This window comes from Cynoglossus semilaevis, chromosome 8 (assembly GCF_000523025.1).
Source record: "Cynoglossus semilaevis isolate Cse_v1.0 chromosome 8, Cse_v1.0, whole genome shotgun sequence".
NCBI lineage: Eukaryota > Metazoa > Chordata > Actinopteri > Pleuronectiformes > Cynoglossidae > Cynoglossus > Cynoglossus semilaevis.
Genome location: NC_024314.1, coordinates 13,913,622 through 13,941,217, shown reverse-complemented (window position 1 = coordinate 13,941,217; position 27,596 = coordinate 13,913,622). Strand labels below are relative to the sequence as shown.

At 43.0% G+C, this 27,596-nt stretch overlaps 4 protein-coding genes and 1 long non-coding RNA gene across 7 annotated transcripts in view; 1 reads left to right on the top strand and 4 right to left on the bottom strand.

Moving 5' to 3' along the window:
- Nucleotides 1–8,322, bottom strand: part of abca5 (ATP-binding cassette, sub-family A (ABC1), member 5) — a 14,272-nt gene extending 5,950 nt beyond the window's left edge. For both annotated transcript variants that reach the window (XR_521908.3, XM_008315032.3), the window contains exons 1-22: nucleotides 8,162–8,322; nucleotides 7,370–7,539; nucleotides 7,107–7,293; nucleotides 6,792–6,965; nucleotides 6,613–6,710; nucleotides 6,029–6,255; nucleotides 5,806–5,947; nucleotides 5,527–5,715; nucleotides 5,290–5,437; nucleotides 4,984–5,167; nucleotides 4,773–4,834; nucleotides 4,297–4,583; nucleotides 4,090–4,209; nucleotides 3,870–4,008; nucleotides 3,633–3,723; nucleotides 3,322–3,461; nucleotides 3,130–3,249; nucleotides 2,668–2,875; nucleotides 2,423–2,589; nucleotides 524–651; nucleotides 295–432; nucleotides 103–216 (exon numbers count right to left, since the gene is read on the bottom strand). Coding sequence is in view for 1 of the 2 variants with exons in the window: in XM_008315032.3 (XP_008313254.1) it covers nucleotides 103–216; nucleotides 295–432; nucleotides 524–651; nucleotides 2,423–2,589; nucleotides 2,668–2,875; nucleotides 3,130–3,249; nucleotides 3,322–3,461; nucleotides 3,633–3,723; nucleotides 3,870–4,008; nucleotides 4,090–4,209; nucleotides 4,297–4,583; nucleotides 4,773–4,834; nucleotides 4,984–5,167; nucleotides 5,290–5,437; nucleotides 5,527–5,715; nucleotides 5,806–5,947; nucleotides 6,029–6,255; nucleotides 6,613–6,710; nucleotides 6,792–6,965; nucleotides 7,107–7,293; nucleotides 7,370–7,539; nucleotides 8,162–8,174 (3,246 nt within the window). In the remaining variant the exon portion in view is untranslated. The remainder of the gene's footprint in view (nucleotides 1–102; nucleotides 217–294; nucleotides 433–523; nucleotides 652–2,422; nucleotides 2,590–2,667; nucleotides 2,876–3,129; nucleotides 3,250–3,321; nucleotides 3,462–3,632; nucleotides 3,724–3,869; nucleotides 4,009–4,089; nucleotides 4,210–4,296; nucleotides 4,584–4,772; nucleotides 4,835–4,983; nucleotides 5,168–5,289; nucleotides 5,438–5,526; nucleotides 5,716–5,805; nucleotides 5,948–6,028; nucleotides 6,256–6,612; nucleotides 6,711–6,791; nucleotides 6,966–7,106; nucleotides 7,294–7,369; nucleotides 7,540–8,161) is intronic.
- Nucleotides 8,323–8,461: 139 nt separating this feature from the next.
- Nucleotides 8,462–16,361, bottom strand: asb3 (ankyrin repeat and SOCS box containing 3). Its single transcript, XM_025058118.1, has 19 exons — nucleotides 16,139–16,361; nucleotides 15,503–15,704; nucleotides 15,183–15,356; nucleotides 14,992–15,104; nucleotides 14,692–14,824; nucleotides 14,161–14,338; nucleotides 13,865–14,074; nucleotides 13,201–13,506; nucleotides 12,992–13,125; nucleotides 12,678–12,904; nucleotides 11,381–11,591; nucleotides 10,823–10,996; nucleotides 10,629–10,741; nucleotides 10,423–10,555; nucleotides 10,028–10,205; nucleotides 9,719–9,934; nucleotides 9,120–9,425; nucleotides 8,884–9,017; nucleotides 8,462–8,808 (listed from the first exon to the last, which is right to left on the bottom strand). Exons 1-19 carry the CDS (start codon nucleotides 16,163–16,165, stop codon nucleotides 8,576–8,578), a joined length of 3,402 nt encoding a protein of 1,133 aa, XP_024913886.1. The 5' UTR covers nucleotides 16,166–16,361; the 3' UTR covers nucleotides 8,462–8,575.
- A 94-nt stretch (nucleotides 16,362–16,455) lies between these two features.
- c8h10orf88 (chromosome 8 C10orf88 homolog) lies at nucleotides 16,456–20,638 on the top strand. The gene is made up of 9 exons (XM_008315033.3): nucleotides 16,456–16,670; nucleotides 17,048–17,235; nucleotides 17,309–17,506; nucleotides 17,622–17,691; nucleotides 17,772–17,963; nucleotides 18,040–18,150; nucleotides 18,235–18,367; nucleotides 18,580–18,778; nucleotides 19,832–20,638. The coding sequence occupies exons 2-9, from the start codon at nucleotides 17,081–17,083 to the stop codon at nucleotides 20,025–20,027; spliced, it is 1,254 nt and encodes a 417-aa protein (XP_008313255.1). The 5' UTR covers nucleotides 16,456–16,670; nucleotides 17,048–17,080; the 3' UTR covers nucleotides 20,028–20,638.
- LOC103382292 (uncharacterized) lies at nucleotides 16,907–21,394 on the bottom strand. 2 transcript variants are annotated; one of them, XR_003050246.1, is made up of 3 exons: nucleotides 21,194–21,394; nucleotides 18,605–18,741; nucleotides 16,907–17,159 (listed from the first exon to the last, which is right to left on the bottom strand). It is a non-coding gene; the product is annotated as an uncharacterized LOC103382292 (long non-coding RNA). The 2 variants fall into 2 exon arrangements; XR_521909.3 differs by having other exon boundaries at nucleotides 18,609–18,741; nucleotides 21,194–21,387.
- A 1,554-nt stretch (nucleotides 21,395–22,948) lies between these two features.
- Nucleotides 22,949–27,596, bottom strand: part of LOC103382293 (serine protease HTRA1B-like) — a 5,977-nt gene continuing 1,329 nt past the window's right edge. Inside the window, exons 2-10 of the mRNA XM_008315034.3 lie at nucleotides 25,927–26,026; nucleotides 25,644–25,758; nucleotides 25,355–25,444; nucleotides 25,070–25,264; nucleotides 24,876–24,908; nucleotides 24,666–24,780; nucleotides 24,216–24,273; nucleotides 23,652–23,747; nucleotides 22,949–23,478 (exon numbers count right to left, since the gene is read on the bottom strand). Coding sequence (XP_008313256.1) covers nucleotides 23,310–23,478; nucleotides 23,652–23,747; nucleotides 24,216–24,273; nucleotides 24,666–24,780; nucleotides 24,876–24,908; nucleotides 25,070–25,264; nucleotides 25,355–25,444; nucleotides 25,644–25,758; nucleotides 25,927–26,026 — 971 coding nt within the window. The 3' untranslated portion in view covers nucleotides 22,949–23,309. The remainder of the gene's footprint in view (nucleotides 23,479–23,651; nucleotides 23,748–24,215; nucleotides 24,274–24,665; nucleotides 24,781–24,875; nucleotides 24,909–25,069; nucleotides 25,265–25,354; nucleotides 25,445–25,643; nucleotides 25,759–25,926; nucleotides 26,027–27,596) is intronic.

Sequence of the window (27,596 nt, the reverse complement as noted above, 5' to 3'; positions counted from 1 at the left end):
ATATGGAGGACAGGATATATATATATATATATATATATATATATGTATATATATATGTACAGGTCAGAGTACAAACAGTTTTAAAAGAAGCCGAACTGTTACCTCTTGATCTCGAATGTGATCCATAGCAAAATAGGCCGGCATCCCAACTGCCAGCATTCCCAGGATGATGGCTTCGATGAGGATCAGGGCGTAGGTGGTGGAGTCTGGGAGAAGCTGAAAGAAAAGCAAAAGTTTTACATTTTAATACCACACTGTAAAAAAGACACTGTTCTGCAAATGTCCAACACTCACAAAGTCAAAAGGTTTGGTCCAGGTTCTGATCTGACCCGACCCATTCAGACCTCGTAGCAGAGCGTTGCTCAGGATGTTGACAGTCATTGGTAAAGAGTGGACCGTGGTGCTGTTGAATGCCACGCTGTACCTGAACCCCTGTGTGTAGAAATGAGAGGGTAATTGGGGTGACAGTGAAGGTGACATCATCAGTGTCTGTGACATCATCATCATCTGACAGTGATGAGACCTTGCTGGATCCTGTTACGTTGATGGCGGCGCTGTGTGGAGCTGCAGACATGTAGTCACTGTGTCTCATCATTTCCACCTTGATGTCCTGAGACTCAAGGTGGTGGAGGAAGTCAGAGATGTCGGAGTCTGTGCAGGCATGACAAAGCAGAAAGATCAACAGCTGGTTAAACATGACAAAGCAGAAAGATCTATGGTCACGTGACAACATACAAGTTATAACCTGAACCTAATGGAGCAGAAATAGCAAAATAAAAAAACAATATCATTTAAAACAATACTAAGCAAAAATACCAATGACTGAATTGACAAAAATGTTCTTTTTCTTTTTTTTTTTTTCCTTTTGGCTTTGTCCCTTTTTTTTTCAGGGGTTGCCACAGCAGATCATTGATTTCCATCTCTCCCTGTTCTCTGTATCTTCTACTCTGACTCCAACTATCTGCATGTCCTCCCTCACTGCATCCATATACTGTACCTTCTCTTTGTCTCCTGGTGGCTCCATCTCTAACATTCTTCTACCGATGTATCCACTGTCCCTCCTCTGCACATGTCCAAACCATCTCAATCTGGCTTCTCCGTCTTTTTCTCCAAACCTTCCTGTCTGTGTTGTCCCTCTAATGACCTCATTCCTGATCCTGTCCATTCTTGTCACTCCTAAAGAGAATCTTAGCATCTTTAACTCTGCCACCTCCAGCTCCACCTCCTGTCTTCTGCCTATTGCTACCGTCTCTAAACCATACATCATGGCTGGTCTCACCACCGTCCTGTAAACCTTTCCCTTCACCTTAGCTGACACTCTTCTGTCACAGATCACTCCTGACACTTTTCTCCAGCTGTTCCATCCTGCCTGTACTCTATTCTTCACCTCTCTTCCACAGTCTCCGCTGCTCTGAACAGTTGATCCTAAGTACCTAAACTCCTGCACCTTCACCACCTCTGCTCCTTGTAGCCTCACTATTTCACTGTTCTGCCTTTCGTTTACACACACGTACTCTGTCTTGCTGCGACTGACCTTCATTCCTCTTCTCTCTAGTGCAAACCTCCACCTCTCTAGGTTCTCTTCTAGCTGCTGCCTACTCTCACTACAGATCACAATGTCATCTGCAAACAACATAGTCCATGGGGACTCCTGTCTGACCTCATCTGTCAATCTGTCCATCACCACAGCAAACAAGAAGGGGCTCAGGGCCGATCCTTGATGTAGTCCCACCTCCACTTTGAAGTCTTCTGTCCTCCCAACAGCACACCTCACTACTGTTGTACTATTCTCATACATGTCCTGCACCAAACTACCATACTTCTCTGCCACTCCTGACTTCCTCATACAAAACCACAATTCCTCCCTTGGCACTTTGTCATATGCCTTTTCTAGATCTACAAATACACAATGTAGCTCCTTCTGACCTTCTCTGTACTTCTCCATCAACATCCTCAAGGCAAATATTGCATCTGTGGTACTCTTCCTAGGCATGAAACCATACTGTTGTTCACAAATCTCCACTTCCTGCCTCAACCTAGCTTCAACTACACTTTCCCAAATCTTCATTGTATGGCTCATCAACTTTATCCCTCTGTAGTTGTTACAACTCTGTGCATCACCCTTCTTATGAATTGGCACCAGAACACTTTTCCTCCACTCATCAGGCATCTTGTCAGTCTCTAAAATTCTGTTAAACAAACCAGTCAGGAAATTTATTGACAAAAATGTTAAAGTTAAAAAAAGTCAAAATTTGAAATGTACAAAACTGTGACAACAATGTCTGAATTTATGTCACTAAAGAAATGACAAAAATCTTTGTTCAATGAAGAATGACTGAAATCATCAGTTAATGACAAAGTAGCTGATTTTTATTAACCAGGAGAACTTTACCTTTACAAACTAGAACCTGAGAACTCTCACCTGAGGCGTTCTGGACCAGGAGGCTGGTGGCGTATCTCCGAGGAGCCTCGTTTCTCCTCAGGAGGTAAATGGGGAGGAACTGACGTTGTGGTGCGTGCATCTGGATGTTTCCAGTGGCGTGAGACAGACCCAGCATGGACACCACAAAGACCAGGAACAGGGCCAGACTGTGGAAGAGGACATGGGTTCTGGATCAGATTCTGTGTTTTCTCTGAACTTTCACTCTGGAATTTGCATGGACTCACGTGTAAACAAAAGCCTTCCTCTCTCTGTACATGTTCAACATGTGGAGCCAGGCCACGCTGCTGAACTGCTGCCTCCACAGGGCTTGACCTGACACCAGGTCGGACCGGCTCTGGTCCGAGAAGTTCAGCAGACGCTGGTCTATGTCGTCCACAGATGAGCTGTCGCACTCGTCCTCCGGCTGTTGTCTGCTATTGAACACGCTGTAGTCTGACAAACAACAACAACAACAACAACAACAATGAAGAAAAAGAAGTTTAATGAGGAGGAGTATGAGACAAGTAGAAAGGAAAAGTAACAGTAGAGAGAGAGAGAGAGAGAGAGAAGATGAAGGAAGGGGAGCTGAGAAGGAGAAGAACAAGAAAAAAGAAGAAATTAAGAAACAGAAGACACCGCAGAGGTGAAGGAGGAGGAGCTGAAGAAAGAGGAGGATATGGACAGGAGAAGAGAGTGATTGAACTCACCTGCTTGATCTACTTCATTTTCTGCCTCCAGGCGAAGAAAGACATCCTCTAGTGTTGTCATGGAAACTCCATAGTTGATGACCCCCAGGTCATGTTGGAGGTCGAGCTCTGAGAACAAACCTATAAAGAAAAGGCAACGTGACATTAGTGACCTGTGAGCTGCCTGTTTGAAAGTGTTGTTTGGTCTCAGACCTGGGAAAGCTTCCATGGACTCAAAGGGCACCATGAAGGTCAACTCAGTCTCGTGATGCTGAGACACTTGGACCTTTGGAACATGTCTTTTCACCAGTGACGTGATTTTCTCAGCTTCACACGTCTCACTCACCGACATCCTGCAGAAAAGTCAAAATACTCTCGTCCCTGTGAACTGTCAACATTTCTAAAATGTAATGTCGTTTCCTATGAGACAGCGCCTCCTTTTTATTTAAGGTATAAAGGGTTTGTGGGTTTTTATTTATGTTTTTATATAAAACACAAACATCAGGAGGTGAAAGTGTGCTCACCTGAGATGATATCCAACACCACACTTGGTCTTCAAAAACATGGAGGAGCCCACACATTTCAGCCGACCCTGAGAAATCACTGCTTTACGATCTGTAAGGAAACAAAAACGTTTTTGAACACCTGTGTTGATCTAACCTAGGGAAGCTAACCCGGGTTAGTTAAGCTGGGTTAGAAAATAGTCACTAATGTCTAAGTGTCACTGTCTGTGTCAGTGTAGGTGTCAGGTGGAGTCACACCAGCCAGGATGTCGGCCTCGTCCATGTAGTGCGTGCTGAGGACGATCACTCTTCCTGCTCTAAGGCTCCTCAGCAGCGTCCACACCTGGTGTCTGGTGCACAGGTCCATACCAGCTGTGGGCTCGTCCAGGAGCAGGATCTAGAACCCGACACGTTCAGGATGAGAAGTATGAAGCAGCACAAATGAAACATGGTGAAATAACGTGGGACGTGGTCAGACCTTAGGGTCTCCAAGAATGGCGATGCCCACAGAGAGCTTCCTCTTCTGTCCTGCACTCAGATTCTTAGCCTGGGCCGTCTTGATCTTCTCCAGGTCCAAGTCCTTCAGCACTCTGGTGACCTATTCATGACAAACCATAAACATCTGGACTAAAGAGGATTTTCTCTGAGGAATTCCCTTTGAAACCCGGGGACTATTCTCACGTACCTCTGCGTCAGTATCGGTCGGACGGATTCCTTTGATGGCGGCAAAGATCCTCAGATGTTCCTCCACCGTCAGGACGTCAAAGATGATGTTGAACTGCGGACAGATTCCCACCAGCTGCTTCATTTCAGGACCGTCTGCCATCTCTGCCACAGACGAGCCAAAGATGGAGGCCGAGCCGCTGCTGGGCGGACAGATGCCACACAGGATGTTCATGAGAGTGGACTTCCCTGCACCGCTGTGTCCCAGCAGAGCCGTGATCTGACCTTCATAGATGTCAAATGTCAAACCTGTCGGGGGAGGATGTTTAGCCAAAAAGGCTCTCGTTAGCCAAACATTCGAGGCCAAACCATGGTAGAGCACACACATTCAACACAAAAATATTGACATTCGTTCCAACAAAGAGAACAGAGCTACTACTATATAGTAATAAGTTTGTGATAAAGCAGGGGAGACGGGAGATGACGGTTTTGACTCACCCCTCAGAGACTCCACCACCACGTTGTCCTTTTCTCTGTACGTTTTCTGGATATTCTGGATGCTGCAGATGTTGAATCAAGGATGGAACAAAGAACAAAGAGAGAAGTGTTCAAGATGTGAGCATCATCATCATCATCATCATCAGCCAATCACTCTTTCACCCAGTCCGTCAGGCCTCCAGACTATAAATGTAAACACTTGATTTTTTACCGTATCGCCTCCTTTCCTCTGAACTCAGGTGAAACCGGCTCCACACAGGCGTCTCCTCCTGACGCTCCTCCACCGTTCACCTCTGCGTCGTACACCGAGCTCACTTCCACATAGCGCTTTGTCCGTTTGGACCAATAGGACGGTTTCAGGAAGTAGACCAAAGACCGTCTCATTCCAAACTCACCTGCAGATGGAGTATTGGTTTTTTAGAAATTCAAGCAAAGCTGAGGTCAAAGTTCATAGTTTGTTAAACAAAAAAGCAGTAATCAAGGAGGGCAATAACCCAGGTTTAACCGTCGGACTGACCGGGCAGCACCTGTTCCAGATAAACGGCCAGCAGCAAATAGAGGACACAGTCCAGGAGCAGCATGAGCAGAGGCGCATACAGAGGATGAGGACCACTGGTCAGGGTGGAGAATACTGCACCGTCTCCCTGAGCCTCCAGGTACACCACCTTTCCAAGAAGGACACAAACAACAGCAAGTCTCAGCACGGAGCTACCAGCCGTTGGACCACACACACAGTCAGGACTAGTCTAGTGACCTGGGCGATGCCCATGGAGAAGGCGGTAGGAGACAGCAGACAGAGGAGCCAGACCAGGGGTTGAGGGAAGTCCGTCATCAGCACGGTGAAGAGAGACAGGCAGCCAAACACCACGGTCAGCAGGGAGCCCACGGTGCTGGCAAACTTGGGTTTTTTAAATAATGGAGTCAGCATAAAGGAGAAGAAGATCTGAAGGAGAGACAGAGCAGAGAAGGACAGTGAGAAGACAGACCAGGATTGTCTTCTTGTTCTTGGCGTCCATAACAGAGCTGCACTCACTGATGATATTCCATAGAGGAAGATGAGGAAGAAAATAACAAAGAAGTCACTGTTAGGGAAGAGAGCAGTGTAGGTGGCGATGATGGACATCAGGACAGACATGGCTGTGACCAGAGCGGCGTAGAGAAGACCCCAGGACAACCTGTGGGTTGAGGGGGAAACCACATCAATGCTTCAATTCTTCCACAACGTCTCAAACGCTTCTTCTGCTTCCTGTTTTTACCAGAAGGAGGTGTCGTAGAGTCCCATCATTGTCATGGTGTCTTTGAGACGTTGCTCCTTCTCCGCTGCCACGTTGACGATGAGGAAGGTGACGAAGGGCGTGAAGGCCAAGACCATGTAAATGGAGATGAGAGCGTGGGAGAACTTTTGCACCTCCACAAACGCAGACTGACCCATCATCACCACGTCCAGGTTCATCTCACTACGCACCGCACGCTTGGTCTGCATCTGAGCACCACAGACAAGAGAATGTTGTGACATCACTTCCTGTTCCACTGCATCGTTGGGCTTCAAACTTCACTTTAAAAGACTAATTCAAGGTCCACCTAAAAAAATTATAAATTTACAAAATGTTCCAGCACTAGCCATGATAACACTAAGGTATCATGGCTAATTGTAAGCTAGCTGTTTTTTTAAAACACAATTTAGTATTTTTAGCTAACTTTCCACTTTTTTGGTATTTTTTTTGGTTAATATTGGTCAAAACCCCAAAACAAAAAGTCTTTTGGCATTTTAAGTGGAATACATTTGCAAACTGCATTTTTAGCTTTTTTAACCAACCGCCTGAACTGCTACTGTCCTCACCTGGATGATGGAGGCATCTATCATAGACTGTAGCCGAATGAAGCCAGAGTACCAGTAATTTGCTGCTCTGCAGTTGACTGAGTTGCTCAAACAGTCAGCTGAAGGAAAACAAACACAACGATAGTCAACAAATGGGGAGACCAGACGGATTAAAGGCAGTAAAACCAGATACTTCGTACCAAAAGACTCTATGTAATCACTGGGCTGAGGCAGCCGGTGGTAGGGGAATCGCAGCCTGTAGGACATGGCAGAGCTGTCAGTAAACACAACTCCAACAAAGCTTGATGGCTCGTACAGGCTGGCATTCTCCAGATCCTCCTCACTGGCAAACATCTCCAGACGGTCCTGCATATCTGAAAACACAAAGCACAGAGTTCTGTAAGTGTTGTACAATGAAAACGTATTACGTATTTATGTATGTATGTAGGTACGTAAGTGTTGTCTTTGATCCCTAACTCATGTTGAGTTGAGTGGGTTTTTAACATGCAACTCACGCATTTCCTGGGCCACCTCCTCCATGATGTGGCTGGTGATGTTAGTGATGGGTGTGTAGCCCAGACCTTTAATAGAGTGCTCCTCCTCCTCCAGCTCTTTTGTGCTGATCCCTTCATAATGAACGTGAGGGTTCAACTTACTGATGAATATCAGAAGACTCAGCAGGAGCAGTGGTAAGAAAACCTCCTGTGGAGACACGGCTGTTGAGATGACAGACCATACACTGACATGAAGTCTTGAACTCAGAAACACCTGAACACACCTGGGAACTCTGCTGTTTGGTCCTCCATTTGATCAGCAGGTTCTTGTAGAGCAGACTCCTGGTTTGGTGCCACACACCAGCATCCCTGCTGTTTGTGGGCATCGTGGTTCGTGTGACTCCACTCATCTGTATGACTTGTGGATGAGTCTCCCTGACGACACTGGCCTCAGCTGTCAGTCACAGGCCATTTTAAGTGATTTAAAAGTCACACCCTGCTCAGCTGTTTTTGTGTCAGCCAGCTCCAAAAGATATGAATAACTTGTTTTGTTGACGTTTCCACGTTAGCCAGAAGAGAATTCTCTAATCAATCCTTGAACATTTTACCATTTAATCCGTAAGGCTGTAGGTTCTGTTTTTACAAAATCATTCTCCAAAACCGTCAAAGATGAATGTATTTATAACCAATTTACGTACAAATAAATACGTCAAAATGATAAATCATTCTACTTAAAAAATTACACAGTGACGCTTTGCACATTTTAATATTTTTGTCTAAAGTCTAAATAAATGCATTTCAATTTGATACCATCTATAGTTTTTTATTGTGTTAAGCTAATGTAATGTTAAACGAAGCTTATCTGTAGATAACGTGTGTTATGTCGCAATTCCCCGAAAAAGATTATCAATATAAAACATAAAACTATTTTTATTCATTAAAACAATAACTGAACCATAATTCTGCTTGAGAGCGAACAAAGCGCCGGACCTTCATCCAATGCTAACAGGTTGCTGCTAGCCTTGCTAACAATCTTCAAATATAAATGTCATAACAACAAACAGTTGAACACTCACGTATAAAATACATCAAGATATTTCCTCATGGGTGTGACGTCAGAAACATCCTTAGTTAAATAGGTATCTCTCCAAGAAGTTAGCTGGAAGGCTAACACCGCTACTTCCTGCTGTCACACAAAACAACGAGTTTGACCAATCAGCGGCCAATACCACTTCATTCTTTTCTCCGACTATACCTAAATTAGGTGCACGCCCTCTGCTGGCAAAGGCCCTCAACTACACCGCGTATTACTAAACAGCTAAACTTAAAAAATCCAATGCTTAAAATATTATTTTTAGAGACACCAAGGGACAAGAGACTTCACACAATGTTTATTTTACATTCAAATATCAACAACAAAGTTAAGGCATGTGCAGTGATCTGTGCAAAAATATTGAAAAAACTGGAACAACAAAAGAGAAATGGGAAAGTCAGAGGACATGGATGTGCTTGTGTGTAGTGTTGAATTCTAGAATTCTCTGACTAACAAACAGCAATGCTGGAAAGGAGTAGGAAGCTTGTGGAATGTCTTTAAACTGAAGGAAGGTGTGAAGTTGTTGGGGTACAGGAAGCTGCTGGACCACATCACCCGTCATCAGCAGATCTGGTCCCAGCAAATTCCGCAGGTTCAGACGGCAGAGATGAGACAGACTGGGAATGTTTTCTACAAAACAAAAAGAATAAAGGTTAGAGAAGGAAATGTATGTGAGACAGACCTAAACCTTTGTTGTTTACTTACCTGAATCTGGATGTGGTTTCCAGGTCTTTTCCGCTCGTCTTTGATCCAGAATGTGTTTGAATGGTGCAGGCAGAGTTGACCAGTTTACAAACTCCAGCAGATAATTCAACACTTCACCGTCCACCTTGTCCAACCTATAAAAAGCAAAGTAGAGAGAGATGATCAAGAGTTGTTAAGTGACATACTGGACATGAATATTCATATTACAGGAGGAGGATTTAGACGTCGTTCCTCACATCTGGCTATGAAGGAGCAAAGACGGTTCCAGTCCTGCCTTCAGGAGTAGAGGAAGCCAGCAGGCCACAAAACGAACCTGGTTCAGGGCAACACACAGCATTGCCCTCACTTCCTGCAGCTTCAGTGCAGTTTTGTCATTCCGACGTGGAGCAGGAGAGGAGTCCTGCGTCAAAGTCTTTGGTGAAGGGATCCATCTGTGCTGCAGAATCAGCTCTAGAAGCTCTGTTTTTTCTGTGGCCAAGACAGAGAGCCAGGCATCCTCACATATGGTCGCTCCAGCCGCCACCAGCAACCTCACACACTCACTGAAAGAGTCAAACCAACAACTTCACACACTCACTGAAAGACAATGAATCAACAACCTCAAAAGGTTGAAACTAGTTACAATACACATTCAATAATCCACTGCTGAAGTAACCAGTAACTAGAGATAATATGTGGAAAGGTTTGATCCAAACACCTTATTAAAGGTTTTCAAACCAGCAACATTAAAGAATTGGACTGAAGAAGAGACATGGAAATTCCTCGAGCAAAGACTAGCTGGGACTGAAAACTACCTCATGAACGCACACGTGTTTAGGTGTGTTAACTTACACACCTGTATGGTACGGTGGTGGACGTGGACAGAGCGAAGGCGAGCGGTGAACTCATGTCCAACTGACTGCAGTCCTGAGCATCTGGACTGAATCCTTCCTTTAACAGTAGCTCAACACTCTGGCTCTTCCCACCGTAAATGGCCAAATACAGGGGACTCACTGTGTCGTCTTCATGGTCACAGGCACGATCGGTGACAGGAATCAGGCTCCGGAGGACTCTACATGTGAGGACATAATGAATCAGATGATTAGCCTTCGACCTGATGACCTGCTCAATCATGGATCAATACAGAAGAAACCTAAGTCAGTACTCAATATGGCCGAACTCTGCAGCAGCGTGGATGGGAAGCTGCGGCCACTCATTACTGCAGTTCTTGTTGGGATCTGCCCCGTGGTTCAACAACAGGTCCACACACTCATGGTGACCCTCCTGAGAAGCAATCAGGAGGGGTGTGGCCAAGTCTCCCACCTGCACATTCACATTGGCACCTAAGGTCAAAACGAAACAAGGACCAATCACTTAACTTGACCACACGAGGCAGCAGTGCATCAACAGTTCCTGTGTTTTTCTGGGATAAACTGTTGATTTTCTCCATGGAAAAGTGAGCGGTTTTTAAAAGCTTACACTAAGACAAAGTAGTGGACATGCTTTTAGAGAAGATAGACATGAGCTGATATCACCATTATTCTCTAAAGAAAAAATTACCAGCATCGATGAGAATCCGCAGACACTGCACTCGTCCGTACTGAGCAGCCACAAACAGAGGAGTGATCTTCAGGTCATCTGGAGCTTCAACGTTACAAACCTTGACCAGCTGCTGCACTATGTCACAGTCCCCCTGACAGAGTAAAGGATTTGGGTCACATAGTGTAAATGACTGAGGATACGCTGAAAACTTCTGTCTTTTACACCTTATAAACAGCTTGATGGAGGCAGGTCCAGCAGGACTCAGTGTGTGACCTGTTGACCTCTGCACCTTCACCTAAAAGGAAATTCACAACATCTCTGTGTCCTCCATCCACAGCTGTGAAAAAAACAGTTTGATCAGAGAGGTCACAGAGGTCACAGAGGACAGAGACAATGAGGTGAGGTTCAGGTCTTGTACCTGCAAACAGAGAACAGGAAGTGTCGTTGGTCTGTTTGTTGATGTCAGCACCAGCCTTTAGAAGGAGACGCACCACAGACACGTGTCCACGCTGTGCAGCCAGGAAACATGCTGTTTCGCCCTCATGGGTTTGGAAGTTGACAAAGTCATGACTGCTCTGCCCTGAGCTTCTGACTGAAAAACAAAGTTTGTCAACAAAGCTTATTCACTCATTCATCTCCCGCTCAATGTTTTTCAGGATCACGGAAAAAGCTGGAGCCACACCCGGCAGCAAAGGGGCGAGGGTGGGGTCATACCCTGGTCAGTTTACTAATCCACAGCAGGGACAAATACAGACACAAAAGTTTACATAAAAATGTTACTTTAACATTTTTGGCCAATTAGGAGAATCCAAATAACCTGGGATTTTGTACTTGGATGAAGCTGGAGTTCCTGGGGAAAACCCACTGAGACACAGGAAGAACATGAGAACTAGCTCTGGAACAACTGACTGTGACGTGTTGTTTAAACTTTAACCAATGACTGAGTGATTCTGACAAAAAAGCGGTGGTTTCTTACCGACAGTAGACAAAATGTCTTGCACACAGCGAGCACTTCCAGCAGCTGCAGCCTCGTGCAGGGGGGTCCAGCCTCTGTTGTCTCGACAGTCCAGGCTGCAGCCTCTTAGGATCAGCTTCCTGAGGCTCCTCCTGTCCCCCGATCGTGCAGCCGCAGCCACTCTGGACACGGTGTCTGAGTAACACTCAGTGAAGTCCATGTTCCCCTGGGCCTTTGAATCGGAAGAATTTATTTAGACATTTACAGTAAAAAGGGAAAAACGTAGGGCAGAAATTAAATACATTTCCATTCAAAACACATGTAAAATGTTTAATCTAACAATCCTCCGTTTAAAAAGAAAAGCTTAATTTGAAGGCTGCACTTTTTTGCTTGTGTCAATTCAAAACATTAATACAAACATTTTATACTTCACAAACTTATACAATTCTCGATATTGTGACTCTATCAGTGTTCTATCAAAAATACGTTATTTGATTATTTGTGCGGTGAAATAACAGAAGTGAGTATCGATCAGTAAGTAACGATCAACGAAAAACTTTGTTCAGAATTCAACAACCGACATTTTAAAAGAAAAATACACACAATTGCAGGTTTTTAATCCAAACTAGTCGTAGCTTTAATCGGAGTAAATATTTTCTCACCTTATTGAGTCGCAGCCCAAAGTCGCTGTTTGATGACGTCACGATTACTCACCCGTCATAGCGACTGCTAATTCTGATTTGGAATTTTATTAAAATCATTTAATATTAACGTAAAACAGACAGACGTACAACATAGCAAATAATCTTAAAGCTGCCATTAAAGCTAATTAAAGCATTTAAACAGCAATAAAATAGTTTGAACAAAATTAATTTTGACCAAATGAAGAAGAGTACAAAGTTTTAATCATATTTATAATATGTTTTATTACCAAGTATTGGTAAATAACAGCTAATAGCATTTGTGGTTAGTTTAGAATAACACACATAACACAGTAACAAAACAGCTGATGTTAGCTGAATAATTTGAAAAAAAAAAACTTAAGCAAAAGAGAAAAATTGCATAGATAATTTTAGTGCAGTATAAAACAATGCCATAATTTGACAAACTGTAAACTAACAATAAACTTTAGTCAAAAGTTATAGGACTAGTTACTGACACTTCTTTATTCTTGTAGAACAGAGGAATCAACATTTAAAGGCCAAAGGTACAGAATGGAACTTTATCCTGTGAAGGCTAACATCAAAACATCGGACAACTGGGTATGTACTGTTCAAAGCACTGCTAACAATAACAACAAAAGGAGAAGAGAAGATTATAGGACATGGACATGCTCGTGTGAAAGATTTCCTCGCCTCATGGGGTTAATCCTTGGTGATTGTGGGAAAGGGAAGGAGGCTTCACTGATGTCCTTAAACTGAAGGAAGTGGTGAAGTGGTCGGGGTACAGGAAGCTGCTGGACCACATCACCCGTCATCAGCAGATCTGGTCCCAGTATTGTCCGCAGCTGCAGACGGCAGAGATGAGACAGACTGGGAACATGCTCTGTAAGAGAACAACGCCGATTATTGTGTAGCAGTTAGGGGTAAATGTTAGAAATCAAATCTGAAACTCTGACTGGAGCCAATGTACCAAAATGTGGATGCGGTTGCCAGGACTTTTCTTCTCGTCTTTGATCCAGAATTTGTTTCAGAGCTGTGGACAACGTTGACCAGTTAACAAACTCCAGCAGATAATTCAGAGCCTCGCCGTCTGCTTTGTCAAGTCTAGATGAAGTGAAGACAACCCAGAGAGTCAAATAATTCTGGCACAGATGTGAACAGCACTGTGGTGGTTCTCACATGCAGCTGTGCAGCAGGAGAGACGGTTCCAGTCCTGCCTTCAGGAGTAGAGGAAGCCAACAGGCCACAAAACGAACCTGGTTCAGGGCAACACACAGCATTGCCCTCACTTCCTGCAGCTTCAGTGCAGTTTTGTCATTCCGACGTGGAGCAGGAGAGGAGTCCTGCGTCAAAGTCTTTGGTGAAGGGATCCATCTGTGCTGCAGAATCAGCTCTAGAAGCTCTGTTTTTTCTGTGGCCAAGACAGAGAGCCAGGCATCCTCACATATGGTCGCTCCAGCCGCCACCAGCAACCTCACACACTCACTGAAAGAGTCAAACCAACAACCTCAACATATTTAAACCAGCAACCTCACACTCACTGAAAGATTCAAACAAACAACCTACTTCACACACACTAATATTAAATATACATTGCTTTTTATCATTAGAGAACCACTAAAAGAGACTGGAAGACTATGTGCATTTCCTGATATTTACACCTCACCTTACAGATAAACTCAATGTAAATTAAACCTGAACCCTGACCAAATTAGTAAAATTGTTATAAATCAGCTGCATCCCAGACTCTGTGGTGAAGATTTGAACCAGCAACCTATTAAACGTTCAATAAAGAACTTGATTTTAACCGAACACTACACAAAAAGAACTCTAACTCAGTGACCTCATGTTGGTGCACTCGGACAGTGCAAAAGCGAGGGGTGAATTCATTTCCAGATCAGTGAGGCGCTGAGCGTCTGGGCTGAAACCTTCCTTTAACAGAAGCTCCACGGACGCACTCTGATCATTGTAAATGGCGATGTACAGTGGACTCTCCATGTCCTCACCACGGTCGCAGGCACGATCGGTGACAGAGATCAGGCTCTTGAGGACTCTGCAAGTAAAAAAAAGCATCAAATCATTACCCTCTGTCATGATCCTATGACATTTTTTAATATTGGCTGATTAATGAGTCAGTACTGAATGTGGCCAAACTCAGAGGCAGTATGAATAGGAAGTCGGAGCGATTCAGAATCGCAGACCATATTAGGATCTGCACCGTGGGCCAACAGCAGATCCACACACTGATGGTGATCTTCCTGAGTTGCAATGAAGAGGGGTGTGGCCATGCTATTCACTTGAACGTTCACATTTGCACCTACAGTCAAAAAAACCAAAAGTGAATACTAGCACATGAGTGACAGAGAATTAGACTACAGAATGTGAAAGAATTCTTTCCATCAACATTTTATTTAGAAAATCTAGGTAAAGCAGTAAAGTCATATTATTTTGTAATATTTTTGTACAATTTAAAAAAGAAACAGTTCACATATCTGAAAAGAGCCAGCAGTGAATACCATACAAAATTAAAGATCCACAGACAGAGAAACTATTCTCCAAAATATGAAGTAATATGCAATATCCAAGCAGCTTTGATTTTCTTTTGTTGTTAAGTAATCCCAATAAAGATTTTAGTGAAAAATATTGTTGGTTTTAGCTGATGCAGATTACCAGCATTAATGAGGATCTGCAGGCACTCCACTTGTCCATAATGAGCAGCCACATACAAAGGAGTAATCTCCATGGTGGATGAAGCCTCCACGTCACAAAGGTTAACCAGCAGCCGAACAATGTCACTGTGACCCTTAGAGTGTAAAGGTCAGAAGTTATACACATCTCAGAACAATGTGTGAGCCATTTATGATGATATAAACTGCAAGCTGTCATCCTCATAATGTCCTGCTGTTCTTTCCCTCTGTCCTGCCACTCAGTATAGACCTACAGAGAAATATGTTTGAATGTGTATCATACCTTGTAAACTGCCTGGTGCAGGCAGGTCCGGCAGGACCTTGTGTGTCTCCCCTTAAGTTCTGCATCTTTATCAATGAGCAGTTTGACAGCATCCATGTGTCCTTCATCTACAGCTGTGAGAACACGGATGCAAATCCAAGTCAGTCGTATGGGTTGGGAGATTTAAAGAAGAATTCAATATATGTGTGTACCTGCAAACAAAGGACAGGAACCATCTTTTGTCTGCAGGTTAATGTTGGCACATGCATTCAGGAGGAGGCGGAGCACATCCACGTGACCACGCTGTGCAGCCAGGAAACATGCTGATTCACCTTTATTAGTAATGGAATTGACGTAGTCACGGCGGCGTTGCAATGAACTGTTGCCTGAAATGATCACAGCTTTTTATAAAACCTGGTTCTGTAAAGGGTCAAACACTTTTATCAAATCAGTGTTGTTTCATAATGGTTGAATGTTGTCAGTAATCTGACATTTGACAATAACAAATGCATGAAAGTGTAGTGTTTCTCACAGACAGCTGATAAAATTTCTTGCACACACTGTGCATGTCCCGCAGCTGCAGCCTCATGCAGAGGAGTCCAACCTCTACTGTCCCTACAGTGCAAACTGCAGCCTCTGAGGATCATTTTCCTGAGGCACTTCCTGTTGCCTGAACGTGCTGCTTCAATCATTTCGGACATCATGTCTGCTGTCTTCACCTGCACCGCAAAACACTGATTTAATTTAAATTTGAGTTTAGGACAACACAATGACACCTCTTCATGAAAAGGTCAGAATTTCAGTCTGTCCCACTTTTTGAATGTATTTAAACAAAATAAGAATACAAAACTGCCGATAATTGATGATAATAATTGATGATGCAGATTTAAAATAAATGAGATTGTTTGGTAATATGTCATTATGTTTTATGACTCAAAAATTGCAAAACTATTGTATGTAAAACTTGTAAAAGGTTTATTCAAAAATAATTGGCATTTAAAGACAATCGTGAAAAACGTAATAATAATAAACAAATGTGCTTTGGTCAAGATCATTAATGGAATTCTGTTTCTTAAAAGGAATGTTATTTTACAACAGAGAAACATGACAACCATCCCAAAATGACGTTGTATTTTTACAGTTTGAGCATGTTTTAATGTTTATTTACCTTTTCACTGCCGATCCGCGTAGCCATCTTGGACAGCAAAAAACGGCAAATCCAATTGGACAAACTTCATTATTTTAGTGACGAGTGGTTTTTCGCATGCGCAAAAGCGAAGACTTACCACAAAACAGAACGAGTGATTATATATCGTTGTTGTCAATAACAAGCAATAAATGTATTTAAACCAATCAAAAAAAATTAAGGATACCTCTGACATGATCAGTAAATTACGTTTTAATAAACAATTGTTCGAGAAACTGGAAGTCGCTGTTTAATGACGTCAATCGACAATATCGCGTCATCTGCGCTGCGACATTGCTGTTTCTGTTGCCATTACAATCAATGATTTTCTTTCGGAATTAGTCCATTATTTTCTTAATAGATGGTCTTTCATAATTGTAATTGATTTATTCAAATGATAAAAGGAGAGGTTTTAATCGGAAGAAATCGTAATCGTGAAGACAATGTAAATAACTACGGCAGAAACGCAGGACGTAAACGAAATAACAATCACTTCAGCTGAAGTTACATTAAGGTATGTATGGGCTAGTTTAATGATAGTTTTGTCATTACTGTCATTACATGTATTAAACAACATAAATGTTGCAATGAAAATACGTTAAAATATATTTTCACTACTAATAATTCACTGTTTTTGTTTAGCTTTTTTTAATTTAAGGGTATTGCATGACTAACGGAATAACAATTTCATAACTTTGGACTAGTGAATGTAGAATTTACTAAAGATTAAAATGACTTTGACACAAAAGCTTTCCAGAACCTTCTGTATTAACATGGTAAAATGGATTTATACACATAGTTTGGGTCCCTTTAATCACAGTTTTCAAGTCACTTTTCTTGTCCTTAAACTTTTAGTTTCTTGACTTGTTCTGTGTTGTTGGTGTTCACTAGTCTCGTGCTTCCTGTTCGGACACCAGGAGCATCATGGTGGACATCTCAGTGAAAAGTGGAGCCGCATGGGAAGTCTCTGCTCGGGAACGCCACCTGGGTGACGTTCTGCTTTCTGTGCACATGGGAGATGAAGAAGATGAAGTCAATAAAGCAAAGCTGTGTCAGGCAAAGGGAGGGGAGACAGACAGGTAGAACGTGACATGTCCTACAGTGATTTGAAAACGACTGCAGGATTTCAATATCAATACATGTGTTTTCCAGATGTGACCCAGTTCTGCTGCAGAAGACACAGGAAGACTCTCCCTGTGTCTTGACACTGTCCTGCAGCCTCGGTTCCTCTAACCTCATTGGTCGCCTGCTGGTTGTCAGTGAGGCTCGAACAGCGGAGGTATACAACCAATCAGGAGATTACTGTGGGACGGCACGCGGACAAAGGGACAACAGTGTTCATACAGACAGGTAGTCAGTCCCATTGGATTTGTTGACGACATTAGTGAAATATTAGATGATGGGTTCTCAGGCATTACGTTTGCTTCTATGACATGTTAAAGCAGATCCTGTTTTCTTCACACAGTGAAGACAGAGGGCCTTTTTATAGGAAAGAGCTGAACCTGGATCAGCCCTGTGCTGGCTGCGAAGTCAAGGTGAGGGTCAGTGTTATCGTCACAGGTCCAAGTTAAGGGTTCTGTCAGTGACCTCAGCTGCTTCTCACATTTCCTCTCAGCTTCTCTCCCTGGGAGGTAGAAATAGTGTGATGGTGGGTCGAATCGTGGTAGGTCTGAGGCAACTTCAGCCCAGCCCACCACGTGGCCCAGGAATCGACATGCAGGCAGTGCAGTTTCTGGTGGAAGAGATAGGAACCAGCCTCTCACCTGGAGCTCAGGACCTCATGGACATGGTCCACATTCAGCAGAAGGTGAGCACAGAGCAGCAGAAACACTCACTGCAGTTTGGTCTAAATTTGACACAGACCTGTTGGTGATTCCTTCCAGAACCAGAACAGCTCTCTGGCCGGGTTCCTGCCACTTCTGATGAGCAGTGGAGCGTTATCTGCTTTCAGTCCTGCGGCTGCCCGAAACCAGAGCCAGTCTGCAGAATCATCGGTACCAATTGTTATGTTCAGACTTTGAGGTAAAATATATAGAGAGTTTAGCAGGTGAAATCCTGGTTTTCTTTTTTTAACTCAGCCACCTCTGGAGTTCAGCCCGGCTGATGAAATGTTGTCGACTGATAACGCAGCAATGTCCAGAAGCTCAACCTCTTCGCCTTCGTCTTCTCCAGGATCTGTTACACTGTCAGACTTAAACACTGACAACACAGGTGAGGCCCAAAACTAGATGATCAAACTTTGGGTGTTTTTCTCTGTACTCCATTACTTTACTCTGTTACTATTTTGTTTTTATTGGCAGAACCTTGTGCAGTTAGTCTCAGAGTCTGCAGTTTTTTCAAGGTCTAGATGCAGCAAAGAAAAACTAGGAAAGATAAACTGAACAAACACCTGTAAAACAGTTCTGTTGTTTCTCCACCTGCAGACAACAGCCGTCACATAAACCATACCCACTTAGCAGAAATTATGTCACACTTCCTGAAGTCCGACCAGAGACACACACTCAGCTCCAACGTGGAGCTCCTGCCAATTCTCCAGAACATCTGTGGTCAGGTGACGCAGCTGAGACTGGACAACGCTGCAGCCACTGTGGAGAGAGGCGAGACGATGAGAAACGGTTCATGGTGAGAAACCCCAACGTGTTCACAAAAACAATTCTTTGTGCAACATTTTTGTAACAAACATTTCTGTGCTTTCATGATAAGTTTAGTCAAACAAAATTCAACAGGAAAAAATGCTGGCTCAATGCTGCCTCTTGTGGTCAGTTTCCATGACAGATAGAACTCTCAAGAAAGAAATATAAATAAGCCACTCTGAATAGAACACAGCAGAATCTCCTGACGCACACACACATGCGCGTGCGCACACACACCGCCCTCTGAGGTCTCTTCATTGTTTGGTTTCATAAAAGAGCTTCTTGTTCAGCGTCAGCTGACTTTGACTCATCGTCCACCAGAGGGCTGCAGCTCAGCTCAGTGGTATGTATGCCACACACACATTCATTTTTAAATTTGTAAAAAAACAAAACAAAAAAAACTTTAGCTGTGGGAAATGTTTAGAACATAGTAGGTGGAACTGTTTAAAAGAAATAGAACATAGTAGGTGGAACTGTTTAAATGATTGTTGTGTCAGTTGTGAAGATGAAGCTTTTTCCCATAAACAGAAAACTCATTTTTCATACTTTTCACCGTCACTCAAGAGTGATAGGAAAGAAAACTTGTCTGTTTGCTTGCTACAGTGCTTCTTGGGATATTGAGGTAGCTGCTACATGACTGCATCCCTTAATGTTTACAGTAGTGATGAATGGAGTCACAGCGTTAACATGAGGCCATGCTGCCTCATAAAAGACAAGACTCAGTCAATGAGGGAGAAAACTGCCGAGGTCGGGATGTTTTTCTTTCCTCAAACTGCAGCTGCAGTGGGATCATGACAGCGGTTCGAAGAACAAATAAATATTCAGGAAACTTCTGAGTACCCGCAGCAGAAAATAAGGCAAACTGAAGAGGAAAATGTTTGAGGAGCAGGAAAAAGAAGAAAGATGGTGGTTCAGAAGTTCTCCTGCAGGTGTACTCTCCCTGCTCCTGCAGTTCTCCTGCAGGTGTACTCTCCCTGCAGTACTCTCCTGTCTCGTCAACAAGTTTGAACTGTCCCTTTAATGTCCTCTTCCCCCTCCACAGGGAGTTGGACACAGCCATGGAACGCCGCCTTGAGGAGATGGAGCGCAGGCTGAAGGATCACATGGACCGTCGCCTGGATGCTCTGGAGCAGAAACTGGAGAGGGCGCTGATGAGTGCTCTACCACTGCTTACCACCAATGGTGTAGGAATTGCACCAACTGCACAAATTCCTGCCAGTGATGTTGCAAATGGCTAAAAAGGGGAGAATGCCACAGTTAACCAGAAGGTGGTAGGGCTTCAAATATTTCTACTGTTAACAGTAGAGAAGTTCAAGACCCTAAAAAAAAACTACAGTTTAGTATAATACATATACATAACCTATGGGCGGCACTGTTTCAGATACTGACCCATCAACACAAGAGGCACAGACAAAAAAAAAGTGTTTTAAAAAAGTTAATTGTTTCATGTTCCTGTGGTACAAACAGTACTAGTGTCACTAAAATATAATATGAATTTGTTTGGTGAAAAGAAACCATCATCACCTAATGGACGCTGTTCCAGTCCAGTCCACTAGGTGGTGCAGGTCAATCAGTGTCTCCATTATTTACAAGATATCATGTGTTTGTTTAACTATAAAAACTCAGATGTGAAATGAGTGACATCTGAAAGGGAAAGTGACAGGAATTTAATCCAGAAAGTGAAAATGGTTCCAGTGATGAAAGAACCCAGTCAGTGACTGGTACTGATGTGTAACTGTGTGTGTTGTGACCTACTGTTCTCATGCGACTGCACTGATTTAGGTGAGGCTTTTTTTAATCCACTCTTCAACTTCCTGTCACATGAGCCGGTTTAAACTGTAACATCTGAGCTCTGATGTGAACGTGTCTTTTTTAATAACTGTACTCATGTAAATACTAAATAAATAAATATATATTTACGCAGATGAATGTGTGGGATTCATTATACTATGAGGGAATTACTGGATTGTGTGGATGAGCCCAGGATCTGCTGATTCATGCCTGGCTTCTTGTGGTTGAACCCACAACCTGCTGGCTTGTGACTCATCACACATGAAATGATTCAGAGAAATTCTAAAGCCATGCTGAGTCAGCAGCATAGATTACTTGGATGATAATCCATCTTCTCAAAGTCAGTGTTCAGGTCCAAGTCCTGAACGTCAAACAGAGTTCTGGACCCGTTCTCCTACACTGACCGATAAATTGTGTGTCCAACACAGCAGTGATCTGACTAAAGTAAAGTCATGTGTTTCTTTGGTGTTTCATCCTTTTTTTAAACGTCACTCTATGTCTCCAACCCCCAGGGGGCAGCAGAGCAGCAGCCTCTGTGTCACTGTTAGCGGTGACACTGAACATTTGACAGTTTTACGATAAATAAATTAAATAGAAATACAAACTTTCTTACCTTAGGCTGACTTGAGTGTGGAGTTCTGGGTGAGTCAGCGGGGTGAGCCACTCGAACTGAGGACGTTTCTGTACAATATTTCACCTTCAAACCAACTAAGCTTTGACTGACTTCACATGCACATTCTCCTGCAGCTGATTACTGACCACGCCCACTACTTAAGCAGCTAATTAACGAGGCCCACTGTTGCAGACTGTTGTCAACCACACCCACGTCTGCTGCTGCTGCACTGGAAACGGAAACACTCTGCCTCTCTCTCTTTGTTTTGTCTAGATGATTAAAATATAATACATTTGTAAAATATTTTTATTATAACCTGCATAATGTTATATGTATATTTGTTTATTTTGTCCCTTTTTAGAAAAATTTAAATTTTTATTGTTAGGAAAAAAATAGTTGAATTGAAAATAATAATACTAATGAATTAATTAATTAATTAATCAAAAAATAAATAATAGATTTGCACCCCATAGATTTGCACAAACCAACAAACAGTTCAAACAGCAGAATCAGACAACAGTCCTAGACACGGTCAGGATCGTTGTGACCCCATTAAAGAAGTTCTGACGTCAGAGCGCCTCCTTCATACAGTACTTGGCACAAAGGCTGAAGAAAATGGTTGGAATGGGGGGAGGGAGGAGGGGTCATGTTCAAAAACCTCAGCCCCTGGAGAGAGTTCATCAGTGATGATGTGTCCAACTGTACCAGAGGACGTGTCCTTGGACCACTGCAGTGATTTAGGACCTGATGGTAAAACCAGCAGCTGAACTCTGAGACTAACAGAACTCAGATCTTTGTTTTCCTCTGGATTCAACTTCACATGATTCACATTATTCATTTGTTACATAACACACACACACAATTTCTTGTGCAGTCACGCTGCAATAGCTTTGAGCCAACTACAGGGGCCCGCCCCCCACTTTGAGAATCCAAGATAACAATGTTGGCGGTATTTCACTTATGTCCAAGTCAAATTTGAAGAAAACTGTAAAATAAAATGACATCACATCACAATAATCCCACACACACTTTGTCTTAACCCTGACTCTACCTCTAACCTTTAATCCAAATGGACTCTTCCACCTCGGGGTATTCACTCACTCAGTGAGTTTCTGCACAACTGCAGTATTTCATGCCCCAAAAATGACATTTTTGTTAAACCAGGGACTCACACACACTCACACACACACACTAATACACACAGATCAGAGCTGAAGGAATAAACATTTTTTAAGTGTGAGTTCAGCCTGTCCTTGTGAAAGGGTTTGGACGCTGACTTGTCAGTATGTGGTGGGCGTGTCACTGATTTATATGTGGTGAAAAACTCTGACTGATGATTCACTCGTCTGGATCCTTTCAGAGCCTGGAGATTTGTTGTTGTGGTTTTTTTTTAAGGTCCTGCATTGACTGATCGACTCCCTTACTAATGTGAAAACGTCCTGTTTGGTCGTCACCATGCAAACATTAGAGTGAACACAGAACCTTTACAACTGCTGCTGTCACTGTTATTTCCTCTGCAGTGTGTCCCTTGGAACCTTGTTCTCTTTAGCATAGTTAGACCCACAACTGGGTCGCCGGGGATTCTCACTGTGTTACTGTGTTAGAAATGAATGTGACCTTGATGTGACCCTGAACTGTTTGAATTTGCTGACCAAATTTTTCCATTCTTTCAAAAAGGATACTATAAAAGGGTCAAACACCTTCATTAACACTACTGTTAAATGTTGTTCAATTTAAGAAACGTAAAATCCAAGACAAGTTTCCAAAAAAAAATTTATTACCCTTTTTCTGAACAGAAAAGATAAAAAATATCTTTGAAATAAAAATACAGTAACTTTCTACAAGTGCTTTGTCAATAAACATGTGTAAAATGAGTATAAACTCAGACCATGATGGAAAAGTAAAACAAAAAACGAAAAATATAAAGTAAAATGCCAAAAATGTTCCGTTCACATCCTAGACCCCCTAGTGGCGAGTGTGTGTAATAGCACGATGAAGAAAATATGCTCCTGGACACTAACGCTCCCTCCCTACTGTTAACCAAGTTTTTCAGAGTCTCCTCGATTGGAGGAACCACTCAGAGCCAGCTGGGTATTGGTCCAGGTCACCGGAGACATCAAGGCTCGATCTCCTCGGGGACAATAGTTAGGATGACGTCCTCATTTCCTCTTCTCACTACAGTTCTCAGTGTGTCATCACGCTTTATGATGTTGCTGACGTCGGTGGCTGAGGTTATTGGCTCTCCATTTATGCTGATGATGATGTCACCTTCCTTTAGGCCCGCCCTAGAGCAAAAACATCACGCATAAATCATTTAACAATAATATTACCTGGCAGCGTAAAAACATTTGTCCCAGACCTTTGACTTTTTGGAAAATGTTACAAATGAATTTGTTGTTGGTTAAAGTGGAGTTCATGTCCAAGAACTTCTATCAGATGATGAATAAAGAAAACGTACTTTTCAGCCGGTGTGCGTTTGATGACCTCAAAGACGTAAGCTCCAGAGGAGAGATCAGGAAAGTCTGCCTGTCGCTCCTTCAGCTCTCTGCTCATGCTGAGAAAAACATAAATGAATAAAACCTAGGCAGAAATATAAGCAAAAATGCTACACTTTAGCCAAAAAGTAAATAAGTACACCAGGAAATGTTGGGCACATTGGCTAAGCTAAAGGCTTAGCATAAAGTCAGCCTGTAACTCATTAAAGATCAGTTACACTGTAGCAAAATTGAGTATTGGCATTTTGGAAACTTTGGTTGACGTGATTCAAACCCAGATCTGAACCGGGAACCTTTAAAAGAACGATGACAAAGTTCACCCAGTGAAAGGACCAGTTTTATGGATTCCCAGCTGCTGTGTTTCCAGGCGTTAGTGTCGTTGTCATAGATTCCTGTTTGAAACGGTCATTTGGTAGTGTTCTAAAGCTGAGGTCACTTCTCCAACACAATCACCGCCCTTCACTGGAGCCTCTCTTTTAGATGTAGGAACAACAAGATGAAGAACGTCATCTGAGTCGGACACTTACGTTGGGGTGAGACTCATCATCTTGACACCAATGTATTTCTTCTTTGGTGATGTTTGTCCTAAAAAAGAAAACTATTTTTTAAAAGTTCAAGTTAAAATATTTTTATTACTTTATTTCTTTCTATTACTAAACTGCAATTAATATCTCACACCAAAGTTCATAGAGAAAATCAATGATTTTAGCTCACAGGGACACAGGAGCTGCTGAGTCTGTTGCCTCGTGTGGTCATACTGTGACACTGACATAAAGGCATCCAGTGGATTTCAAACTCTAATCTTTTGAAACGACTAATAAAAGCAGCCGGTATTTGACCACCACTTGGTCCAATAGATTCAGAATGACTGGTTTTCTCTGTGGACTCAAGAATGTTAGAGCGTGTGGTTTACAAAATGTCAACTAAAACAAATCTGTGAGATAGATGTGTAAATGTATTTTTTAGATTTTCTTCACCTTTGACCATACGATCATGTGACTCCGTCAGAAACTCTCTGATCTTATCTGAAGGGATGGCAAAAGAGATCCCAGCCGTGACCTTCAGAGTGTTGATGCCGATGACCTCTCCGTCCTTAACACACACACAAACACAGGCAATCAAGAGTTCCTCGAATACATGATTTAACAAACATTTTTTTGTTTGTTAACAGTTTGTTTTTCACTCACCAGATTGACTAGTGGTCCTCCTGAGTTGCCATACTTCAGCAAAAAGAAATAAAATCACATAAACGTAGCATTACTTTATATATATATTTATATATTTCTAGACCAATACAAAGGAAAAACTAAATAAATACTTTTTAGGTTTCAGGATTTACTTGAAATGACCACTGAAGTCACATGACCACTGACAGACTCACATTGATGATGGCGTCCGTCTGAATGTATTCCATGTCGGAGTTTCGGAGGCCCAGTTCTTTTCCTCCCCTCTGGGTGGTGCTAACGATACCAGTGGTGACGGTGTTCTGCAGCGAGAAGGGGCTACCGATGGCAACCACAAACTCCCCGGGTCGAAGGTCGGCAGAGTGTCCGAGCTGCAGCACCGGAAGCTTCATCTATGTCAGGGAAACAAACCAACAGGGAGGTCAGCTGACCTGATCACCTGATGCTGGAATAACCAATCAGTAGACTGATGGATCAATCACCGGTGCATTGATCTTGATCAGAGCGATGTCGGCTTTCTCGTCCACGTCTCTGATCTTTGCATCAAATGTGGCTCCACTCTTCAGCTCCACCTGCAGGTCAAGGGATTAATTATCCATGAGTCCTCATTTTTCTTCTTCTTCTTCTTAATTCTAATTATTCCAGATTGCTTTCATTCTCAAAAAGTCTCTGTACACATGTGAAAGCCCCCCCTCCCCTCACTGCTCAGCCCACCCCACTCGCCTCCACACCTGGGTGAATGTTTAGAGTGGATTTCATATCTTCCCTCACCTTCACTCTGTGCTTATTGGCTACGACGTGAGCGTTGGTGACGATGAGTCCGTCCTCTGACACCACGAAGCCGGAGCCACTGGCCACAGCGACTTCACGCTTGGTAAAGATCATCCTGAGACGCCACGGCAGGGAAAAAACAGGAAATGAATCGATCTGGGATTTTACAGATTATTACTCGTGCAGTTCTTTCTTTCTTATTTGTGTCCATTGTTTTAATTAGCTGCTAAAATAGCAACAGCTGTGTACATGCATGTGAGTGTGCACGTGTCGCGTCTCTTACTTGCGGTACAGTTCAATGTGAACAACAGCTGGGGCGATTTTTTCCACCACATCAGCGATGAAGTTGTATTTGTAACGAAGGCTGTCGGGATTCTGTTGAACTGAAGGAAGGCACACACACACACACGGTCAGTGACACACACACACACACACACACACACGGTCAGTGACACACATGCACTCTCACGTGCACATGCACTAACTCACTGACTAATGGAGGGAACAGTCCAGGCTCTTACACCGTCGACCGTTGAATAGCAGTATCAGTGTGCATGTGTGTGTGTGTGTGTGTGTGTGTGTGTGTGTTGAACAGATCCAGATGTTCAACAGATAAGGAATGATGTGGGAGCAGCTGTTGATTGTCTGCAGCAGGAAGTGACTTGAGTCAGGATGAAAAACCTTTGTCAGGTTACATAACTCACCCCAAACATCCCCGCCTGTGACCCCATGACCCTGTGACCTTGACCCTGTCCCAGCTCTTCTGACTGTGTGCTGCAGTGTGAGTCAGTAAAATCATCTCTGGCCCGTGTTAGTGTAACTGTCCAACTGGACTCATGTGCACCGAGTCTCAAACTAAAACTTAATTATTTTCACCACGGAGATCAACCACTTCCTGTCTGCTCAGCTGCAGCTGTGTGTGTGTGTGTATGTGTGTGTGTTCATGGTGTGTGCAGCTCCAGTGAAAGGATCTGAATGAAGTCAGTCAGGTGACCAAAGAACCACGCTGCAGGTGTAAGAAACCACAGACCACACAAAGATGAATACGAGTTCACATGTGGACACTTTCACTGAGACTCTGTGTCCCTGAAGGCACCGTGGCAGCTGCAGGATGTGGAGGTTCCTGAGTCACTGAGTGAGAATGGTTAAAGAGCTATTAAACACAGAGACAAGTTCTCATTTTCATGGTTAAGTCAGAGAAGGTGAGTCAGCACTAAAATCCAGGTCAGCTCAGGTCGGCAGAAACTTTGGAAAATCCGTTCACCATTTTATTATTGTTGTGACACAGTCATAAGCAACAGAAACTAATGAGAGTGCTGCTGAAGCAAAGTCCATGGAAAAAAGTCAGTGATTTTAGCTCACAGTGACTAAAGAGCTGCTCGTGTAACACTGCTCCCTGTGGTCAGTTTGTGTCAAGGATTTCAAACACCAATACAATCAGAAAACAAAATTTCAGTTTTATGAATTAATCAAGTATTTTCCAACCTTCAACTTTAGGTACAGTGTAGACTTAATTATTTGTAGAATTTAAGGTCCATAGAGAAAATTGGTGATTTTAGCTCAAAGTGATAGAGGAGATGCTGGACCTCTGCTACCTCATGTGTTAGATTTGCAGTTTCTGTCAATAAGAATTTAAAAAACATTTGGACTTGCTGACAGTGGAGGGACTAACAACAGCAGTTCACTGGGAGGTAGAATCACTGATTTCCTACGTGGACTTTGGTGAAGAAGAGATCATGCACAACGTTATTACTTTTATGGGAAAAATACTTATTTTTTCAGTTGGAACTAAAAAAATTTTTTTCCTGCAGATCAAATCTCCAAAAACACATTTTCTGAGAAATCTCATCAGCAGCTGGACGAGTCTCAACGGGGAAAAATTCCTGACAGCACTGAGTCACTGCACTGCAACTGTGTTTTGTTGATACTGTATCTAAGTCTGCCATTCTGGGA